The sequence below is a fragment of the Orbicella franksi genome, chromosome 5 (genome assembly GCF_964199315.1).
Source record: "Orbicella franksi chromosome 5, jaOrbFran1.1, whole genome shotgun sequence".
Taxonomy (NCBI): Eukaryota; Metazoa; Cnidaria; class Anthozoa; order Scleractinia; family Merulinidae; genus Orbicella; species Orbicella franksi.
This window is the reverse complement of record NC_138149.1, coordinates 29,261,553-29,281,127: the sequence shown is the minus strand read 5'-3', so window position 1 is coordinate 29,281,127 and position 19,575 is coordinate 29,261,553. Positions and strand designations below refer to the sequence as shown.

Here is a 19,575-nt window from a genome sequence, read left to right as displayed (position 1 = left end):
CCGCTTGCAGTTTTCCTCTCTGCCGATCAACACAAAATAAGACCAAGACACCAGCGGCAACTCTACCTGGGTGACACTACACTACTTCGGCCACGTTGTAAATTAGCCAACAAAATGTTTGCCAACACGAGTTTGCCTACTTCAGTTTGCCGTTTGAAGGCCGCTTTAGAGGGTGCGCAACTTCGAGACTCAAACTAGGCCTCATTTTTCTCTCAGAGTCGCGATTCACCATTTTCCTTACGACTAATCAAGATGTACAGACAACCAAGACATCCTTGTAACCATTAAACCTGGTTAATGACACTTTATATATAGACATGATATTTTCTCGTTGCCAACAAAGTTCCACAAAAATCATAGGACATTCTCCTACTGCAAAGTTTCGTTTTCTTGGTAGCAAAACACACTGCTTGACATTAAACTGAAACACCGTTTTTATTTTCTTAATCATATATCATTTACTTACAAATAGTATATTACATATATCTTAGTTTTTTAAAGTTTTATTTACTTATTGCTCAAATCACTTTTACAATCAGCAAACACGATCGGTGAACACAATGTAACTTGATTTAGTTATATCGCGAAAATTACTTGGTCTGTATTAACTCAAAAATAATATCTATTTTTACGAACAAGCAACATTCACAGTATGTATGTATTACCTCCTTAGGAAAACATTTAAGTTGTCAAAGCAATGCACAATTCAGGAAGCACTCTTTCACATTTGTCAAAAGCAACAGTTAATGCAGACTGGCCTTTCTCAAAGGCAACATTTTCTTACAGAGTGAACGTTTTAGGTTCAATAATTGGCATCAGCAGAGAATCGTGGTTTTTTTTTTTTTTTCGGCATTTGATGCCACGAAATTAACTTGTGTTATATAATATAACGGTGCTTTATATTGACGTACATTTGTAGTAGAACTCGGTTGCATAGAAAGCAAACTTACATCCCTAGTACCGGATAAGACAAAACATGAAGTGCGTTGCACCATCTAAATACAGTTATACACACAGGGACGTACAATGCCTGATCCGCAGAGTTCATAGATTTCTGCAAGGACGAAACTGGTAACTATTTTAAACTGGATTTTTCTGCATATTTTTGCAACTCATTGAAGTAAATTACATTTTGGTCCAATCGATTGTAGTTTTTGTACCAAGGCAGCGTCTATTGCTGAAACAACCAGTCTCCTACCACAGCAAAATAATCATGGTAACAACGAATGAAAACAAGGTGTGTCTGACGTGGCAAAATCAAGGTCAACAGGCTCGGTGACCTGTTATAAATCTCTTATTATATCTCTTAGTTAGTACGCGCGCTGTGATTGGTCAAAACTGTTTTCTGATTTATCGCCAAGTGTTCTTAACTTTTATAGCAAGTAAAAGTTTAAAACTTTCTTTTACTCTAGATTGCGTATTAAAGCGTGCTAACGACTTAAAAACAATTTCAAATTGCATTGTTTTGTTTTCGAGGTGCGTCAGAAAGTTGAAGCCGTTCCGCGTGAACAGAAATCGTTCCTGAGCTCGTCAGACACACGGTAGGGATATAATAAATATCTTACTAACCTCGTCTTCTCGGTCCGTACTGTAAGTTACGGATCCTCGTTTTTTCTCCTTCGATTTATGGCCCGTATGCTTCGCGCTTGGGCCATAAATCGAAGGGGAAAAAAACTCGGTTCGTGACTCACAGTACGGCCCTCGAACTCGGTTAGTAAGAGGTATTTATGTGATTAGGTGTTACACACACGTAAAGCCTCCTGGGTTTCTTGGAGTATGACAGTATATGGTTTGGCCAAAGAGGACCTTTGGAACAAAATCATAAACAAAAATCTCCAAAGCCCAAAGCAGGTTATTTGGAATTTTTGAAATCTGATAACATGTCTTTTTGTTTAGCGTAGGAGCTATTACACAGACCCTACAACTCAGCCCGAGCCTACTAACCTCGTTGTAGTCCTCAATTTTTTTGTACCTCAATTTTGACTTTCTGATAGAAAAATAAATTACTTTATATCTTTCCTTGAAGTTTTGTCTCAGAGAAGCTTAAATCTTAACCAGTATACAATGTTAAAGATGACAAAACAGACTGGAAAGAGGATTCTAGCGTAATCATCGATGCAGTCTGGATCGATCACATTAAGGCATGATGTTTTCACCCTGCACTGTGGCGTTCTGGGATAGGTCAGCGGTCTGCTTTCTATGTCACTGGAAGCTCCATGTCGCCTGGATTTTGATCTTTCGCAAAGATGTGTGCTTGGTTTTTTGGATTTATCGCTGAAAGCACTGTAACTCTGGGGATAGAAAAGAACGATGGCAAACAGATTAAAAACTTAAGAAATTGTGTTGCGGTGCTCTACTTAAATTGTCATTCTCGTTAACATTGGCGACACACTGAGGAATATATGAGCCTCTGGTCAAACAGAACATGATGACCAATGAAAATCGATGATAATGAGGATTATTTAAGGAGGCGGCGAGGCCGAGTGGTTAGGGCGCCGGACTTGAAATGCGGAGGTCGCCGGTTCAAGTCCCGCTCTGATCACTAAGCTAGAGTTGTTTCCTAGTAGACCCTAGATCAACTCCTCGATCATGCTTGTAAATAGCCAACTGGTCTGCCTTCCGCCAGTTGGAATTTTTAAGCCTATTATGATAAGTTGATACAACATTTGAACATGAATGGCCGAATTTCTGCCTAAGACGAATAAATTGCCTAAAAATAAGTTCGCTGTTTAGACGAATTATGGGGCAAAATGTTCTTTTAAGCACGTTTTCGAGACATTCTAATAGGCCACTCTGCTGAAGCACTAACATTGCCCAATAACTGGTTTAATTAAACAACGATTCCATATTTAGGCGAACTACCCGTCTTCATTGGATAAATCACATAATCCTAATATGGAAACATCATAAATTCGGCCTCGGATAGTACGTTTGAAGTATGAAGCAGGCCAATGATAGAAGACTTTCATACACCGTTTTAGCCAGGGCTTAAACTATAACTGAAGACACAAATACAGTAAGGATGCAAATACAATTACCTCTAGAGGGTCGTAATCATAGTCGTGGCTCTCGCGATGATTTTTATTAGCCACACTGCCATTCATTGCTGGCTTTCGGGAAGCTTTAGCTTCCTCCTGGATAAGACAAACAAGGAATATGCAGTCGTTTAATGTTTAAACAAAGTAGACCTTTCCAGATTGGCTGTCTAGTTACTAACTTTATACTTTAGATTATTAAATAGGTTAAATCTTGCTGGCAAAAAGAAAGTTATCAATGCTATAAAAGCAGAGCTAATTGGTGTGCAGAACGAAAACAAAGGGGATGGCCGGAATAGTAACAACAAACTTTATCCTCTTTGATTTTGTTTCTGTATAGTTTAGGTTATTTATAGAATAGAAAAGAAGACGAGGGGGAAATATGAAATTCCCATACCAATTGCCAGCTCGATACCAAGTTAAACAGGAGTAGGGAATTTCATCAGTACATGCACTTCCAAGTATTACATTGTGAACACAGTAATAAGCAACGGTAGCTTTGAGGATTTTCCAAAGAATTCCAACAGTCTTTTCCACAGGCCAAATGAACTTTTTGAAAATGTTCTGGCATTTCTTAAGATTGCCATGGGAAGTCTAACAAACACAACCTGCAGCTGAGTTTATTCATCGTTTTATAGAACTACTGACTTTTTGATGGTTGTGGTAAAAATATTCGGGCAACTACGAAACTTTTGTATCGCGCCTCATGATTTGTCGCTCTGAACCGCCCGCAGAACGTTGCTATGTTGAACCCAGACTACAGCATAGTTTCTGATTAGTATTTTAAGCTGTTGAAAACACCCTCAATTGTAGCCTAACCTGATCACGACTCAAAAACGTACGAGCTCGTTATTTACTGTGAAATTGTGATCAGCGTATCAAGGTGCAACTTTATAAAAAGCTTCCTCGGTATGATCCGTATGATTCTTTGAAACACTTTTAAAGAAGTTGAAAATTGTATCTCGTTGGTGAAAGTTAGCTAATAAAAAGATGGAGATCACTACGCTAGATTTTCAGTTGTAAGATCTAAACGCCGAATTAAGGGTGTTCTTAACTAGTAAGGCCGTTGCTATGGTAAACCGTTCTGGAAATATGACCACGACTGATTGGGTAATTCTTTCATACCAGCTAGTGTTGTTACATCAACCGATAAAAATGGAAGAAGTGTTTATCCAGTATAAGGTCTGGAAAACGCTATAAAAAAAGTTACCAGCCATCTTAAAAATCATGTTGTCTTAATGCTTACTTTGCTACTTACCGCTTCTTGTATTTCATGCTCTATCATCAATCTCTTTAACCGTTTGTTGTGGACGTTCACGACATAAAGAACAAACGTGTACTCCACTAACACTCCAAATACAAACAGAAAACTTCCAATAAGGTACCAGTCTATCGCCTTGACGTAGGATACCTGGCAAGAAAACAAACACAGCAATGTTGGCAAACTTTGAGTCGAAAGTTGTGTTCTAAGGAGTCACCGTAGAGCATTAAGGTAACTGAATGGTAATTCATATTGTTAAAGTAAAATAACACACTAGAAGGTGATCCAAGATACAAAGTTTCGCTATTCACTATCTCACACAGACGATCCATAAGTTAAGCTAGCTTGCTAGTTAGGCATTTTGCCGGAAAACCTGAACGATCACATCATGGCTATCATTATGCCTTGCACTGCAAAGCACTATTCCAAATATAAACAACTTTACACGAAGCTAAGGTTCGATTTATTGTTATCCGAGGGAACTCATGATCAGCAGAAGTGACACTGATACCCTATACTGGATTTGTCTATGTGCCTATCTATATCTGTCTGTCTGTCTTCCTGCTTATCGGCTTGTCTGCCTTTCTAGGATACTTATAGATTATTTTACTTCATAGAGAGTTTGTTACCTTTGGCATCGCTGTATTTAGCATGTTTAATATCGTTGTAATGGTCAGAACGGACGTTATTCCGAGAGCAATACGAGCAGCAGTGGCATCAGGAGGAATACAAAATGATATCCATGATAATATGACAATTAGCGCACATGGAGCATAGATGTGAATTAGAAAATATCCCGATCTCCTGACGAAGCTAAAGGATGATTGCAGGCGCGACCAATTTCCTGATGAAAGAAAAAATGTGAACAAGATTTTGTCTATTAGTTGATACAAATCTCATTAACAACCTTTGTGGAAAAAAAATAATAGGCAACATGTTGGCTATCTCTTCGACCCTGAAGGATAAATATCTGATGGGATAATTTTTGCTTCTATCATAATGTCTGTGGGCGAAGCGAAATTTCTTATGTGTAACCATTCAAATAAGTATGGCACGGCATTGTTTCACCAGGAAGCTGTTTGTGCAATTTCAATAAATGTTGCCTTTTAATCTTTGGATACAATCAGAGTGATTGCCCATTCAAACGAATGCAATACCTTCATCTAGTATGTACTATTTGTTGTTTTGGCCAGCATAATTTGAAATACATTTTATTTTAATGCTTTTTAAGGAACTTTTAATAACTATCCATAGAAGGTATCGAAGCACACAAGCATGCATTCAAGCATACATATCTTAAATGTATAAAATTACTCATCCTTGATAATCATTTAGCTTTTAATAATCAGTGTCACTTTTGAAAGGGCACTCTAGAGTGACTCGCTCAAAACATTGCTCAAATATTGTGGAAAACGGTCCCTGAATGATTTAAGTTGATCTTATGAAAAATAAGCTTAACCTGCATACCTGAGTAATACATCGTAAAATATCTTTTGGTTGATGTACCCGTCAAATTGTATTGGGGCATATCATCAAGCTTCTTATTAACTGCTACTCCTTTGTCAGTTCGATTCTCCCATTCATACTGCATATTGTCAGCGTTGTATCCATCTGAGTGGTATAAAATTCATAAAATTTCCACATTACCGATCATTTTCACTAGTAGTTGTAAAGGACTAACTAGTATATATTGTATTGAAGCACACTGTAGTGTTCAGAGTTTTGCTGCAATGGCAATACTCATAGTATGGGTAAAGTCAGCGTACGAGCCAAGTGGTCCATCAGGGGCCCGTTTCTCAAAAGCCACGGAAACATTTCGGACCCCCAAAGCCATTTTTAGATAATCTCTATCTAAAAACAGAGAGGTGTATACACCTGAAGCTTCTTGTATTGAATTGCTAGTCCATCACAGGGTTATTGGCCGGTACCCATTTCTACCCATGGGTGGAGAGAGGCACTGTGAGAGTAGAGTGTCTTACCCAAGAACACAACACAATATCCCCGGCCAGAGCTCGAACCCAGACCGCTCGATCCGGAGGCGAACGCGCTAACCATGAAGCCAACGTGCCTCCCACTCATAATAAAAACTTGAGATATTTAGAGAGGAAGCCACATCAGATATAGCTGGTTTTCATGCGAATCCTCTCTCCTGTTCGATTTGGAGTGTTGGATAGCATGGGAAAGAATTGTTTCCTTGGACATGGCAATCCATACTTACAGCTCTCGATGTTCAAATCGCAATGTTGTTCGTCAAATGGAAAGAGATGCAGGTCCATTGGACAGCTTGCCCGCACGGTCACTCTGAAACAAACACCATATAATTATGAAAAAAAAAAATTGAATTATAAACAGCCATAAAAATAAGTATTTCTTACTATAGAAATAGAGATGTTTGACAAACGGTTGAAATGTGTGATAATTAGGAATTGGGCATATTGAAATACTGAATGACGCTGTTATAACAGATGCAAAGAATGGAGGGATGCAAAGTTTGAAAACTGAAGTTTCGAGCGATAACCCTCGCCTGTCAAATGATAAAGAGAGTTTTACCAGTAACAATGTTTGGATATCAGGAAAATGTTGAAAGGATCTTGAAATATGCAATAGTCCTTTCAAAAATTGTTTTTCCACCATTTCATCATAATTTGTTATAGTTTAATTCTGTGAACTTATAACATGGTTATTATCAGTAATAACTACTTTTTCAAGCCAAAAAAAAACGGGATATGATTACTTAAATGGCCTGTGTTTGTCTTTTACCTTGCATTGTAATGGACCCCTCCGTCAGGCGATATGGACAACAACTTATTGACCATTGTCACTTTATGGAACTTTGAACTTTTAGAATTCTCAAAATACGTATCTGGGACCCATATTTTGTCCAGCATGGTGTTACTAAGTGCTAGTGTTTGATTCCAGTCGTGACTTAAGCGAGGGTCAGTCCACAGTTGCCTCAAGAAGAAATCCAGTTTGTAGTCCTTGCAATAATGAGAATAAAAAGTAATGAAGAAAACAATAAAGTGTATTTCCTTAAGATTAAAAGTTTCTTTTTTTGGAGAGGTGTGTTAAGGTGGTAGAATTCCATCCCTTTCCCGATTTGTAATGGTACACATACCGCCTACAATGAGTAGTCCACTTAACTTCTTGGTCATTTGAAGCTAATTTCATTGCTGGTTGGTATAGGAGTCACAGAAATCAAAACTCAGTTTTTACCGTCAAGGATGGAGCTAATCACGGGCCTGCACATTTGCAGTTTCAGCTATTAGTTAATCCCTGTTAATAACCTAATTGGAACTTGTGCGAGTTTTGAATGGGCAATACTGCTTGAAGTAGTCAACTAGTGAACGTTCGAGTATATGCAGCCAAACAACCAAGCTTTTAATCAAAGGAGGGAAGGACAAATGAAGTAATATACAGGCGAGAATTCCCTCAGTGAGCAAGTTTCAAAGTTGTCGCTAGAAGCCCAAAGAGTTCTCGAGTAGGTTAAGAAAAAATCAGGCTGTAAGTGGCAAAATGCAAGAACTCCCTTACCATATCTACAACGTTGATTGAGTCAATTGATAATACCCACAGTCCAACAGTAATGATAACAGGATCACCTACGAAGGACAAGAAAAATCAACCAAAATATTTCTTGTTATAATGTTTGCTAGTACATGTATAAACATAACAAGTACAACAACAACAACAAATATATTTCGGTTGATTATATTACGATGGCAGCTATCTGTAACTAACAGTAGCTAAAAAGACACACTAAACTTGACGTGGTTTAGCGATCTCTGATTGGCTAATAGGCATTTCAAAACGATTAACTGTGCAAAACTATCCATTTATGAAACTGATTTTGATTTTGAATGAAAATAAACGTGTAGCTTCGATACATTTTCATTTGAATGGTTCTGCACGAAGACACGTTTTGACACAGAGACAAGAGGCAACTTGCCTTGTCTATTAACTGATTACTTTCCTTTTTTCACATCACAAAAACAATACTGATACAAAGAATACGATTACTTACGCTAGTTTATATTATATACAATTATTTACAAAATAACTGAGATACTACGCGAGCGCTAATTGGTCGATAGGTGTGTTAAGATGAGGGTATGTAAACACGGTTGTGACACGCCTATGTTTGAGAAATTCTCTATAAAAACAATAGAGTACTTTTTCCGTGTTTACGGAGCCTCATCTAAACACTTGTGTTGCTGGAAGAGTTCTCGAAAGTTATTCAAATACTCAACTGCGCCTCGAGTTTGCATAGCTGTCTCGAATTCTCGAATTCTTGTTTTTAAAGCCATGCGTCGCCGAACATTTAATTTCTATTTTTTCCCATTTATGTTTTACAGCAAAAACATATGTTCTCCTGCGAATGAATCACTTAGTCGGTATTTGTTGATACAAATATAATAAAACTTTACATTAGGACCTTTAAAAAAATAGTTTTGACAAAGTGAGGTATCATACTTACCCCCAAAGTTTGGCCTGAGTCGATTGTCGTAACCTTTTATGAGTTTGTTTAAAAGAGCTGTCATATCCTCCGCAGAACGTCTGAAAATATTCACACTTTATTTTAAAAACAGCAATGAAACAGGCCAATTCCGAGTTATCTCTAGCCAAGGGTAAACAGTCAGGTGGTACAGAACAAAGTACTCTGCTGTAAATCCTGACCAATTGAAAACTAGAAAAATAGAGTAATTTTTAGCAACAGCTAACTTAAGATCTATCTAAGGGAGGTAGAAGCGAATTCGAGAGAACGACATAAACATATGTACATAGGTGAATTAAAGAACGACACAAAAATGCACACAGGTGAACGTCCGAACACAAAGTTCAAGAGCGAAATGTTTCCAAAACAACGGAAAAGGGTCTCAGGAATTGAATGTTCCACAAAAGGTGAGTTAACCAACATCTACATCCACATCTACATTGATTAAGTTGATAAGACCAAGACTATATTCTCTAAAAAGGTATTTTCTAAATATTTGGTTCTACAACAACACTTCTAAGTGGAACACATTTCAGAATGGTTTCGCATGGAGACCCGTCAGTTTTGACACAGAGGTAGAAGGCAACTCGGAAATGGGCTATTTATAAAATGTTCGGTGGACATCACTTAAGAACAAAACCATAGTTAAGTATAAAAGCCAAGCCAAGGAGAGGAAAATTTTAACACTTAACTCTTAATTACCCACACATCTAACGGTACATCAGTCGCTTACCCACCAGCCTACCGCGGGGCCTTCCCACCAAGCTTCTCACCGCGCCACCCGCCGTAAATCATTATACACTCTTTCTATTTGTTAGGATTGACCGCTTTTTTCAGGAGGCAAATATTGAGATGTTTCGAGAATTTATCAAGCACGTATCTGTTGCGAAGTAACAATGTTTCTAGTGCGGCAAGGTGAATGAAAATACAACTTAACTCGCAAAACACAAACGAATTATGCAGCCATACAACACACTAAACTTTCATAAGGAAGAAATGCAAATGAAATAGGCAAACTGCGCATTCAGTGTCTCCTCTAACTTACTTAAAAACAAATCAGATCAAGGGGATGTAAAAAATGATTACAAAAAATTATGGAGTCAGAACTCTTATGGATGGACGGTATTTTGCAGTCGTTTGTTGAAACGAAACTTGACAACCATGACAAATATTAAACTACAGGTACATCAGAATAACACAAGCCAAATATTCCAACTGTGACAGCTGCAGGTAAAATGCTGTTATATGCTACCCTCCCCTGTCAGTGAAAAATAGAATAAAAATTCTAACGGCGCCCTGTTATGTTTCGTTTCGTTTTTTTTTTTTTTGTTTTTTGTTTTTGTTTTTTGTTTTTTGTTTGTCTTTGTTGTTGTTTTCATTTTTTTTTCTTTAAGAACAACTAAAACGGAAGCCGAGGATGACTGAGTGATAAAAACGTTAGTGCGGCAAACAAAAAGAAAGAAACGATAGTTATTAGTTAATTGCAGGTTTGAAGCATCCTTGAGTAAACAATAACTGTTCTATAACTAATTAAAAAGCACATTGTGTGAGATGTAATGACAGCGTTGCCGTACGATTCATATCAGTAGCCAAAAATACAGGAGTTAAAGGAGAGTTTGAGCAACTATGGTTTGAGCGGAGCTTAGAAAATCGTTGTAACATAAACAACTGGGGACTGCAGCTAAAGAAAATGGGACAAACTCGGCTTTTTTTGCATCGCTGTGCTTTAGAAGTGCAAGTTCTGTTAATGTTTTTCGCAATTAAGTCTACGAGGTAGACATAGAAATGATCACACTTCATTCCACGCTACCTTCCTTTTAACCTAAAGAGAGATTACGGTAAAGTAATAGATCATGAGAATGCTCCAAAAAGTGCCTATACCTCTTACCTAGGTTTGCAGTAGACAGTGCTGGAACACAGCGCCACGAAGATGCAGAATATAAGCGTCCAACTTGGCTTACATCCGCAAATCGTCATTTTGTTGGAGGCCAAAAAGGGGCCCTTGCAAAGTAACAAAACAGGAGAAGGCAATGTGAAAAAAATCGCATCAAACGCTATAATAGAAACACTCAGCTAATGTTTGATAAGGCAGAAGTTCAAGATAGGCTCCAACGGGGATCTTCAACCGTTTATTACAATGTAATTGTGATTGACTGAACCAGGCCATGCTTCATATCACGTGGGGAATGCAATTTGCGAGTTGATGTCGTCATAACTACAAAGTCTAAGGCACGCAGATTAATCAGCTAAGGGAAATTGTGTTGCTGTTCGAAACTCAAAAGGCTGTGAATAATTGTTTCTGATACTGACTAGCTAACTGTGCTTCAGTCCATTCTTTTCTACAAAACAAACTTTAACACGAAAATTACTAAGTGCATGTAATTACTATGCAGTAAAAATAAACATTAACTTAAAAGCACCATTCCTATGGGTAGAAATAAGAATACGCCAAAAAGCACATTTGCGCCGCGTGTTTCTGTTATTTCTAATAAAAGAAACATAAACATAAATTAAAAACCCTGACTAGCTAGGGACATTTTAGAGAGAGTTTTTTCAAAGCCACTCGCAACTTCTGATGCATTGTTATTAATGGTAAAATTGATAAAGAAACTCGGCGGGTCTTTAATCAAAAATTATTTCATGGTTTAAATTCGCAGTGTGGTGTCTAAGCAGCTTTTTTGGTTTCCTTTTTTTTTCTTGCTACAGCTTACAGAGATAATTTTCAATTTTTCACTGCTGTTTTATTTTGCATCGTTTACTATTTACAGACTGACCTCAAACCGACAAGCTGTTATACGTTTTCTGTCATCTAATAACACATGCAATATTGATGCAGAATTTCCATTTATTTTCATCACTTGTACGTGATGGAAAACAGTTATTACCTATATGTCATTGAGAAGAATAAAAAAAAAAACGAAACTAGACAAAACGTCCAAGGAAAAAACTCGATTGATTTGCTGCTTAAAGTAAAAATATAAATTTTATCTGCGAATGTAATAATTTTAGCTTTAATTGTTTGGTTTAATTACTTCGCACCTCTCCTTGTGGTCTGTGTTAAAATAGGCCACAGTTTGCGAGAAACCAGCTCACACTGAGAGACTTGTTTACCAACAGACAAAAGAGGGTAACTCGATAATTATTTTCTGGATATTAAAGTTTGTCCCATGGCGTTGAAACAAGGAGTAGTTATTTCGGTTTTACACCACTGGTGTTCTTGTTTTTTGTTGGTACCCCTTGAAGTGCCTTATAATTTCCATTTGTTTACTTGGAAAAGTGTTAACGATGAATAAATATGCTTTCACTTTAAAATTGAAAGACATCTTTTAAAGAAATTCAAGTGTTAGGGTCTCTTCCATTCGAACAAAAATTCCGAAACGATAAATGGCAGTACAGAAAAATTTCCAGAAAATCTGACAATTGTTGAATTTCCGAAGTGCGATCCATTCGTATTTTTGGGGTTTCCGACGGCAAAATCTTCTCAACCTTCAAACATTTGGGCATACCTTACGAGGTTGTCCTCTTTTCCAGAACTGGAAATGTCCGAAAACTAAATCGTAACTTTGGTCGATTGGAAATTACAAAGCACCCCTGCTGTTCCATTTCAAGAGGATATTACTCACGTGCATATTATAACCGTCGCTAAGCAACAGCACGCTTTGTTCGCCAGTCGATTGAAGTTGCGTTTTGAAAATCGTCGAATGCATGCTGTTTTTGACGCGGTTTTGACAAAACAACGGTGGCCGGTGTTTGGGAAAACGCACCAGAAAATTTATTCCACCTTGAAAAATATTCCGCAAAAAGAAGCGTTTTCTGTGGTGGGTTAAAAAAAACAAAAACAATTACAAAGCTACCGAAAAAAAAAAAAAAAAAAAAAAAAAAGGCGTGTTCTTTGGGGTTGAGCGTTCACCGATTCTGCAATGACTTAAAGCATCAAATGTTTTCCGTGTACAGCACGCTGGAGAAATTGGAAAATGCAACAATCACCGGTCATTTTGGATTTGTGTTTAAGGAAAACTCTGGCGGGGAAGTGACGACATAGTTTTCGGAAAGCTCCGTTTTCAAACCGTTTTCTGTCCACATCTAAGCGCAAAGCCTCCGTTTTTAAATTCCTCCAGTCTGAAGAGCGTTTGCGAAAAGCTCTGATTTCGTGACGGATTAGTGTGGACGTTAGGCCTAACCGTAGAAATAAAGCTGCGATTTGAAATTTCCCCGGCGTAGTCTGGACGTGGCCAAAATACCGAGTATCTTAATAAATATGCCAAACATAATGGAGGTGATGGAGTAATATTGTCAGATTTCGGTGAAAAAATGTAGCTCAGCTTCTCAAATGTTTGAAATAGATAGTTGTGTGTAAAATCGAAAAGTCTCTAGACGATTACAAATGAACTTTAAAGTTCCTTTGTGTAATTAAATCTTTGGATTATCCTTAGTTTAGCATACTCAAGGCTATACAAACCTTCGAATAAGTTTGAATATTGAAGACGTATTATCGTAGACGTACGGCTATCCAACGTACTATTCTGACGAAAAGGCAGTCCTCCGCGTCATGCAGTTTCGTGCGGTTGATCATATTGCTCAAAACGAAAGTTTTTTTTCTCCGCTCTGATCGTAAATTACTAATAGCTTTTTTTGAATCGCAGCTCTTTTAACGCAGGTAGTCTTGTTAGACAAAATATTAAGTCATAATTCTTCCGTGCCCCATTATATTGAGATGAACAAATGCAAAATTAATGAACATCCATTCTTCGCAGTGATTCTGGAAGTTGGCAGACGTTTTGTCACAAATCACGTGTTAATGAGCCTTTTAAATTGCGTTTCGTCGTAAACAAGCATTTAGACACTTACACCTTCTCTCGACATAATGAGGACAGGCAGCTGGATTCATCTGTACACTTCAAGATGGCTCTACAATTCGAATAATAGAGTTTCTGAAAATCCATACAATTTCAGCGTTTATTTTCTAACTGCTCGACACTTAACAGTATTCCTGCCAAGATCTGGATGGATTTTGTTTTGCTTGTAAGCTACTGTACTTTTTTGAAAAAGTATATAGTATTGTTCAAATGCGATTTTTTCCACATAGCCAGATCATTTTGACATAAACATGGTTATGAATTAAATATTGAAATGTGGGTGGGGAACGTCAGGTTCCCTAATAGCCAGTTTAAATTCTAATCTGTTATGATGTAGTCTTATTTGAAAGTAGCTTTTTTCCAGAACGTCTGGGAAAAATGCGAAAAATCCACCTTACACGAAACACAGTAAGAGAAAAGGTTGGAAAAAATTTCAAACGAGGAATACAAATGAGTAGAAAGTGTCATCATTTTAATACGATCTGTCGAGAATTTTCTATCGTCGGCTTTTAGATATAAATTTTAAAAAAAAAAGTATTAAGAAATAGACAAAATAACACATCAATATGAAATTAAATATGGCTCGCGTGTTTAAATAAATTGATGAAAATGTTAGAAAAGACTAGAAAAATTCGAAAGCTTAAGTAAGTCCGAGAAGTACTTGACCGTGGCCAAACATTCACAAGAGTTTTTATCAGACAAGGCAAACACGAAACAGTCGATTTGTTTTTCATTATTAAAATAAATCAAACAAAACAATATATAAGTTAAGTGTTTCCGACCTACAAAACCAATCTTTAACCCTATTCAGAGTGGGCTTTTCTTTGGTTTGATGGGACCGGGAGGAATGTATGGACCTCACTGGGTATCTCGTAGAGAATTAAAGCTCTGGCAATGAATTCAAACTTTGAACATTCGTGGTACTCTTAAAGAACTTTGCTTAGATGTCCATTGCATGGATCTACGACGTCATATGACATGGGAATGACGCCATCATTTTCGAACAGCTACCAAACTATATCCGCCATCTTGGATTTTAGGATTTCTATTAAAAAGTTAAGAAAGCACTAAAAATGGCTCAAAAATAGTCAGAACATATAAAAGAGGCTGTTAACCAAAAAGGAGCAAAAGACACTGCGAAAATTTCCTCATTAAAAACAGCAAAATTGATTATCAGGCCAAACATTGAAAAAAAAACCACGCCAGTCAAAATACTGTTGCCATGAAAACACCAAGTTCCCAGACCAATAACTTGTCGTACCAAATTATCTGCTGAGAACTTCAGGGATACTTCGCCAAATTTGGAGTTCATTGAGTTAATACTTTTGAAGTTGCAAGCCTGCAAAGATAGCGAGAGCCTCCGAGCATGTACTGCGATCTGAACAGGGTTAACGCTTAAGAACGCTCAGTGCACAGACAGACTTAATGTTAAGAGGGTGAAGAGAGAACACACGACTGTCCTCCTTTCATATAATAGGGACAAGCTACACGATTAAGATTTTATTTTTGATTTTGTCTGTCTTTATATAGCACTTCCACTGCAAAACCAAGCACTTTAACTTGGTAGCTTATTCCTAATTAATTAGCCGTTCTACAGGGAGATGTAGAATAAATGCCTACCAGGAAGATAACTTTCTAAGTGCAACAACATTTTTGTCTTAGTTTGTTTTTGTATTTGTTGTTTTTATTGTCCTTTTACTCACTCTGATCAAGCAATACCATCAATTTTAGCAACTTGCTTCTTTACTTTTTTTCTCCATGTTCGATGGTATTTGTTTTTAACCCTATTTAGTCTGGATTTGTGGATCCTGTAACCTAGCTTATGCTATTTTCACCAAAATAGCACTGGATATTGCAGACATAAACTCTATTGACTTCAGATACTTTGCCGTCTTTATGATGTAATTTTACATCATTGGGACTTGCGTATTTGAATTTGTTGGCCAAAGCTGTTTTTTACTAATATTTCCATCAAATGTGGATGTATAACAAAAAAAAAATCTTCAACTGCAAAGTTTTTGATAAATTGTGACGTCTGCTGTACTTTTGTTGTCATTAGCAACATATATGACGTCGTTATGACTCAGCACATGGGTAAAAATCCGCCATCTTGGATCTGCTACGTTAAGTTCCTTTGAATATATTTATCTTATTAAAACAACATGGTATATCGAGCAAGACGACTACAAACGATCCTTATGGAAAGAAATAACCTTGTCCGCCATCTTGAATTTTGACTTTTCAAATTTCACTTTTTCCTAGAGTCAACCTTAATTTATGAACAATTATATTTACTTGAAAGGATTGTTGCTAAATTAAGTGGAGGGAAAAGAAAAACAAATCCCATCAGAAAACCAGAAATAATTAATGCCGAATAATGAAAAAAAAAAAGTGTCATCTCCATCTCTGCGGTGATAATAGTTAATAATTATTTCACGATCTTCATTCAAATTGCTTCCCAGGAAGTTTAATAATATCACACCTTGAAACACATGAACACACCACCACGTACTTCCCATATCAGGATTTGCTTGTCAGAAGAAACCGCTATGCTAGATTTGAAGTTAATCTTACTGATTTTAGTTGCATGCCAGTTGATCGCGTTGACTTCAGTTCTGTGGATAATATATTTCCTACTTTACATTGTTTGTGCCTGTGTTGTCACTTTCCAGTTGCAGGGCAATCCCCCTCCTCCATTTTAACAATGACAGACATGAAAAGGACAGACCAAACTTGTTGACGTGCTTGAAGTTGAATCTACTTTAACAATGTCACTTCTCGCTTTTTTAATCACGACTTACTGTGTGACAGCACCCTCGCGGCTGTGTGATTGGTTTCTTTAAACTTTGATTAATTTTGATTGTTACTGTCATCGGCAATAATAAAATAAAGTAATTTGAATAATGACTTGTGTTGAGGTTGGTAGTGCTGGAATAACTACCTAAAGACATTGCAATTATTACCTTACAGTCATTTAATTGAGGGTTGAATAAGAATTTTATTAAATATTTCTTTCGGGAAATTGTCCTTGTTTTATTTCAAATGATGAACGTTAGCAATTAATTGTTTCCAACCGTGTGAACAGAAAAAAATGTTTAACGTATTTTAGCTATTTTTATTTATTATTTATTTTTCTACAACGCAGGAGTCATAAAACCTCGTAACAGATTAGATTGTTTAAAAATTTATAATTGACATTTTGGATATTCCATGGATATAAATCATTTTTTCTTGAAGAGTAACTTAAAGCAAAAAGTTGTACATGTAGCCTTTACAAGTGTCTCAGAATGTATCATATCTACAGGTCTCGTTTATATATATCCCAAGTTTTGTCCACTCTTTTAATATTCCGCCTAGATTGAAAAGAACCAATTTGAATCCATCTTTCTTGGAACTTTTAATAGATTTCATTGTTTCCCAAGAGGATGATAAAACTTTGACAGGCGAAAAAAAACTAAAAACAATTTCAGGAAAAGAGTTTAATTTGTTTACAAAAGAAAGACCAAATAAAACCTAAGTCCCCAATTTGCGTTGCCAAAATAGAAAAAAATGGATCATCATGTTCATATTTTTTGTGAAAATTATATACACAGAGAAGAAATTATGTAAATGAATCCTACTCTTTGAAAGGATAACTTCAATATCAAAAAATATTGTCATAATAAAAGAAATCCCATAGCATCTACGTTATTTAGCTCTACAGATATTTATATTTATAGAAAACTAAACAGTTAAACAAAGTGTTATATTATGGAGAGATAATGAGAGCATCTTGGTTAAGAAAAAGGTTAGGTATAAGTTGAGAAATACTCTACCTTTATATGAATGCTCTTGACTCTCGGAAAGATCTGAAATAGAAAGCATGACATGAAAACGGAGTAGATGCTTATTCAGTTATAAATGTGACCATTACATTCGATTTTTGCTCGCGGCTGTATTCGTAAATGAAAACAGGAAAGCTGATTCATCTGCTTGATCCCGACTTTTACCTTCAGGAAAATAATCAAAGTTTTAAGTCCGCAAACGTGAAAATGTTTGTTGTTTGTGAAAAGTATTTACCCTTTTAGAAATACAGCAAGCTTCCCTTTGAACTGAAAACGCCACAAATGAAATAACGTCCTTTCACCCTACCGATCAAAACATCATTCTGATTTTCTTTCTTTTAATTTCTTTTCACATTCACATGAAAATAATTTGTTTTGTTAATAAAAAAAATATGGATTAGCATATGTTCTAAATGATTCGCTGTTTAGCATATTCAATCTATATCACTGTCTGTCGTATTCCTTTATGAGAAAAAAGAGATTTGACAACCGCTGTACAAAATTGCATTTTGTAAGACTGAGCTAACAAAGGAGGGCTTTCTATATGGCTTCTCACGAATGTCGTCATTTAGTGCCCAGTTGCATAGAAATAAAATTGCTCATTGCTTTGCACTTGTTCAAAATCAAAATTAAAACAGTGCGCATTGCAAAGTTTCCTCTTAAACAGTTCCTATCTGAATTATGCAGAAACAGCCCTGTTGTTGTTGCCAGGTGAAGGCAAAATAACAATTCATAGTTTAAAACTCTTTTAAGTGTAGTACCTATCCTAATTTTCAGTTAAGGCGTTCGACCCCTTCCCAACAGACTAACAGACAGCTAAGTATAGAACAAAAATCGCTGGGAAGGAGGATATTAAAAGAAAAAATAATTTGCACTTGCTGTCATCCATATAATCTGCTCCACAAAATCATGATTTTTACTTACATCGAATAGATTTGAACGATCCCGAGACAGTAGGAAGTTCTTCCCGAGCTGTGATAAGCGTGGAAGTGCTCGCGCGCGCTCAGGTTTAGTTCGCTAACAGCCCGAACTTTCGAACTATCGACGAAGAACTTTGAAATATTCACGCATTTGCAACTGATCAATCACACCACCTGTCTTGTGTTTAATAGATGATATTTCAACGACAAATCGGAGCCAAACGTGCCGAAATTATGGATGGACCGTATTGTAAAGCCTGTGCATAAGTTATCTAAATCAAAACCTTTACATCGATTACAACACGGTAATACATTAATGACACTAGTAAGAGATATTTTGATATTTGCGGTCATTCGGTAGACGAAATGACTGTTTGGGGTCTTCCGACTAAAATTACGCCAAACTACAAAGAAAAAATAACACTAACCATTATCTTTCAATTAACAGTTTAGCTTCTTGCGAAATAAACGAATGCGCCACATTAAGGCAACTAATTCGCATTTTACCGCTTCTATTTGAAAACGTCTCTCTAATTCACAGCTGTCAAAAGGGCCAAAGCTTAAAAACATCTCCAGGCGGTTAATTTGCATTGAAAATAAAATGATTATGTAATTATGCTAGGCGCCAAATCTTATGCCCCCCAAGGGCTAAGTCACGTAGCTGTCAGTGGGAGATAATGCTAAATGAACTTTCGATCGTTATTAAGCATTCTCGACCAGCTCTAGCAGTTTCATTCACACAACTAGGATTTTTGTCGCAAGGAAACTTTCAGTTTAGAGTAGAGGACATTTTTAGCTTCAAGGTTATTTTAAAGGACTCGACAATTTAACGAGAGTTGCGTAGCTAGAATGAGTTATCGCAGTTATTTGAGGAAGAAATTATCCACTCGCTCGGTCAGTGAAGCGAAGAGTAGTTATCTTTTTTTTGGTGGTAATTCCGCTGATCAGGGTATTTCGCGAGAAGAGAAACATTTGCCTGACCAGAGCGCAGCTACGGATTCAAATGGAAGTTGTTTCCTGCTGGAAATCACTCGATTTGCTCACCAAATGAATTGTTTTACTGGCCATGGTATCTATTTATGGATATTTTTAGACGCTGGAAAGATTTTACTTTCCGACTCCCCACTGAGGTCAGGAGATCGCTTGATGCGTACTCGTAGAAGACGTCTGACAAAGCGCATGGTTTG

At 36.8% G+C, this 19,575-nt stretch overlaps 1 protein-coding gene across 1 annotated transcript; it reads right to left on the bottom strand.

Annotated features, from left to right (window-relative positions):
• Positions 1–647: 647 nt before the first annotated feature.
• On the bottom strand, positions 648–17,919 carry LOC145488036 (gamma-aminobutyric acid receptor subunit beta-2-like). The gene is made up of 11 exons (XM_081466802.1): positions 17,460–17,919; positions 10,677–10,789; positions 8,771–8,850; positions 7,828–7,895; positions 7,057–7,274; positions 6,515–6,597; positions 5,764–5,907; positions 4,926–5,140; positions 4,294–4,446; positions 3,039–3,134; positions 648–2,291 (listed from the first exon to the last, which is right to left on the bottom strand). Exons 1-11 carry the CDS (start codon positions 17,511–17,513, stop codon positions 2,034–2,036), a joined length of 1,482 nt encoding a protein of 493 aa, XP_081322928.1. The 5' UTR covers positions 17,514–17,919; the 3' UTR covers positions 648–2,033.
• Between the last annotated feature and the right edge of the window lie 1,656 nt (positions 17,920–19,575).

What these genes read in the sequence shown, in the direction of transcription:
- LOC145488036 (XM_081466802.1), bottom strand. Translation starts at nt 17,513, where the DNA reads ATGTCATGCTTTCTATTTCAGATCTTTCCGAGAGTCAAGAGCATTCAT. An exon ending in TCAAGAGCATTCATATAAAG is followed by an intron (nt 10,790 to 17,459) that starts GTAGAGTATTTC and finishes TTACTTTGCAAG; the next exon opens with GGCCCCTTTTTGGCCTCCAA. An exon ending in TAAATACAGCGATGCCAAAG is followed by an intron (nt 4,447 to 4,925) that starts GTAACAAACTCT and finishes TTTTCTTGCCAG; the next exon opens with GTATCCTACGTCAAGGCGAT.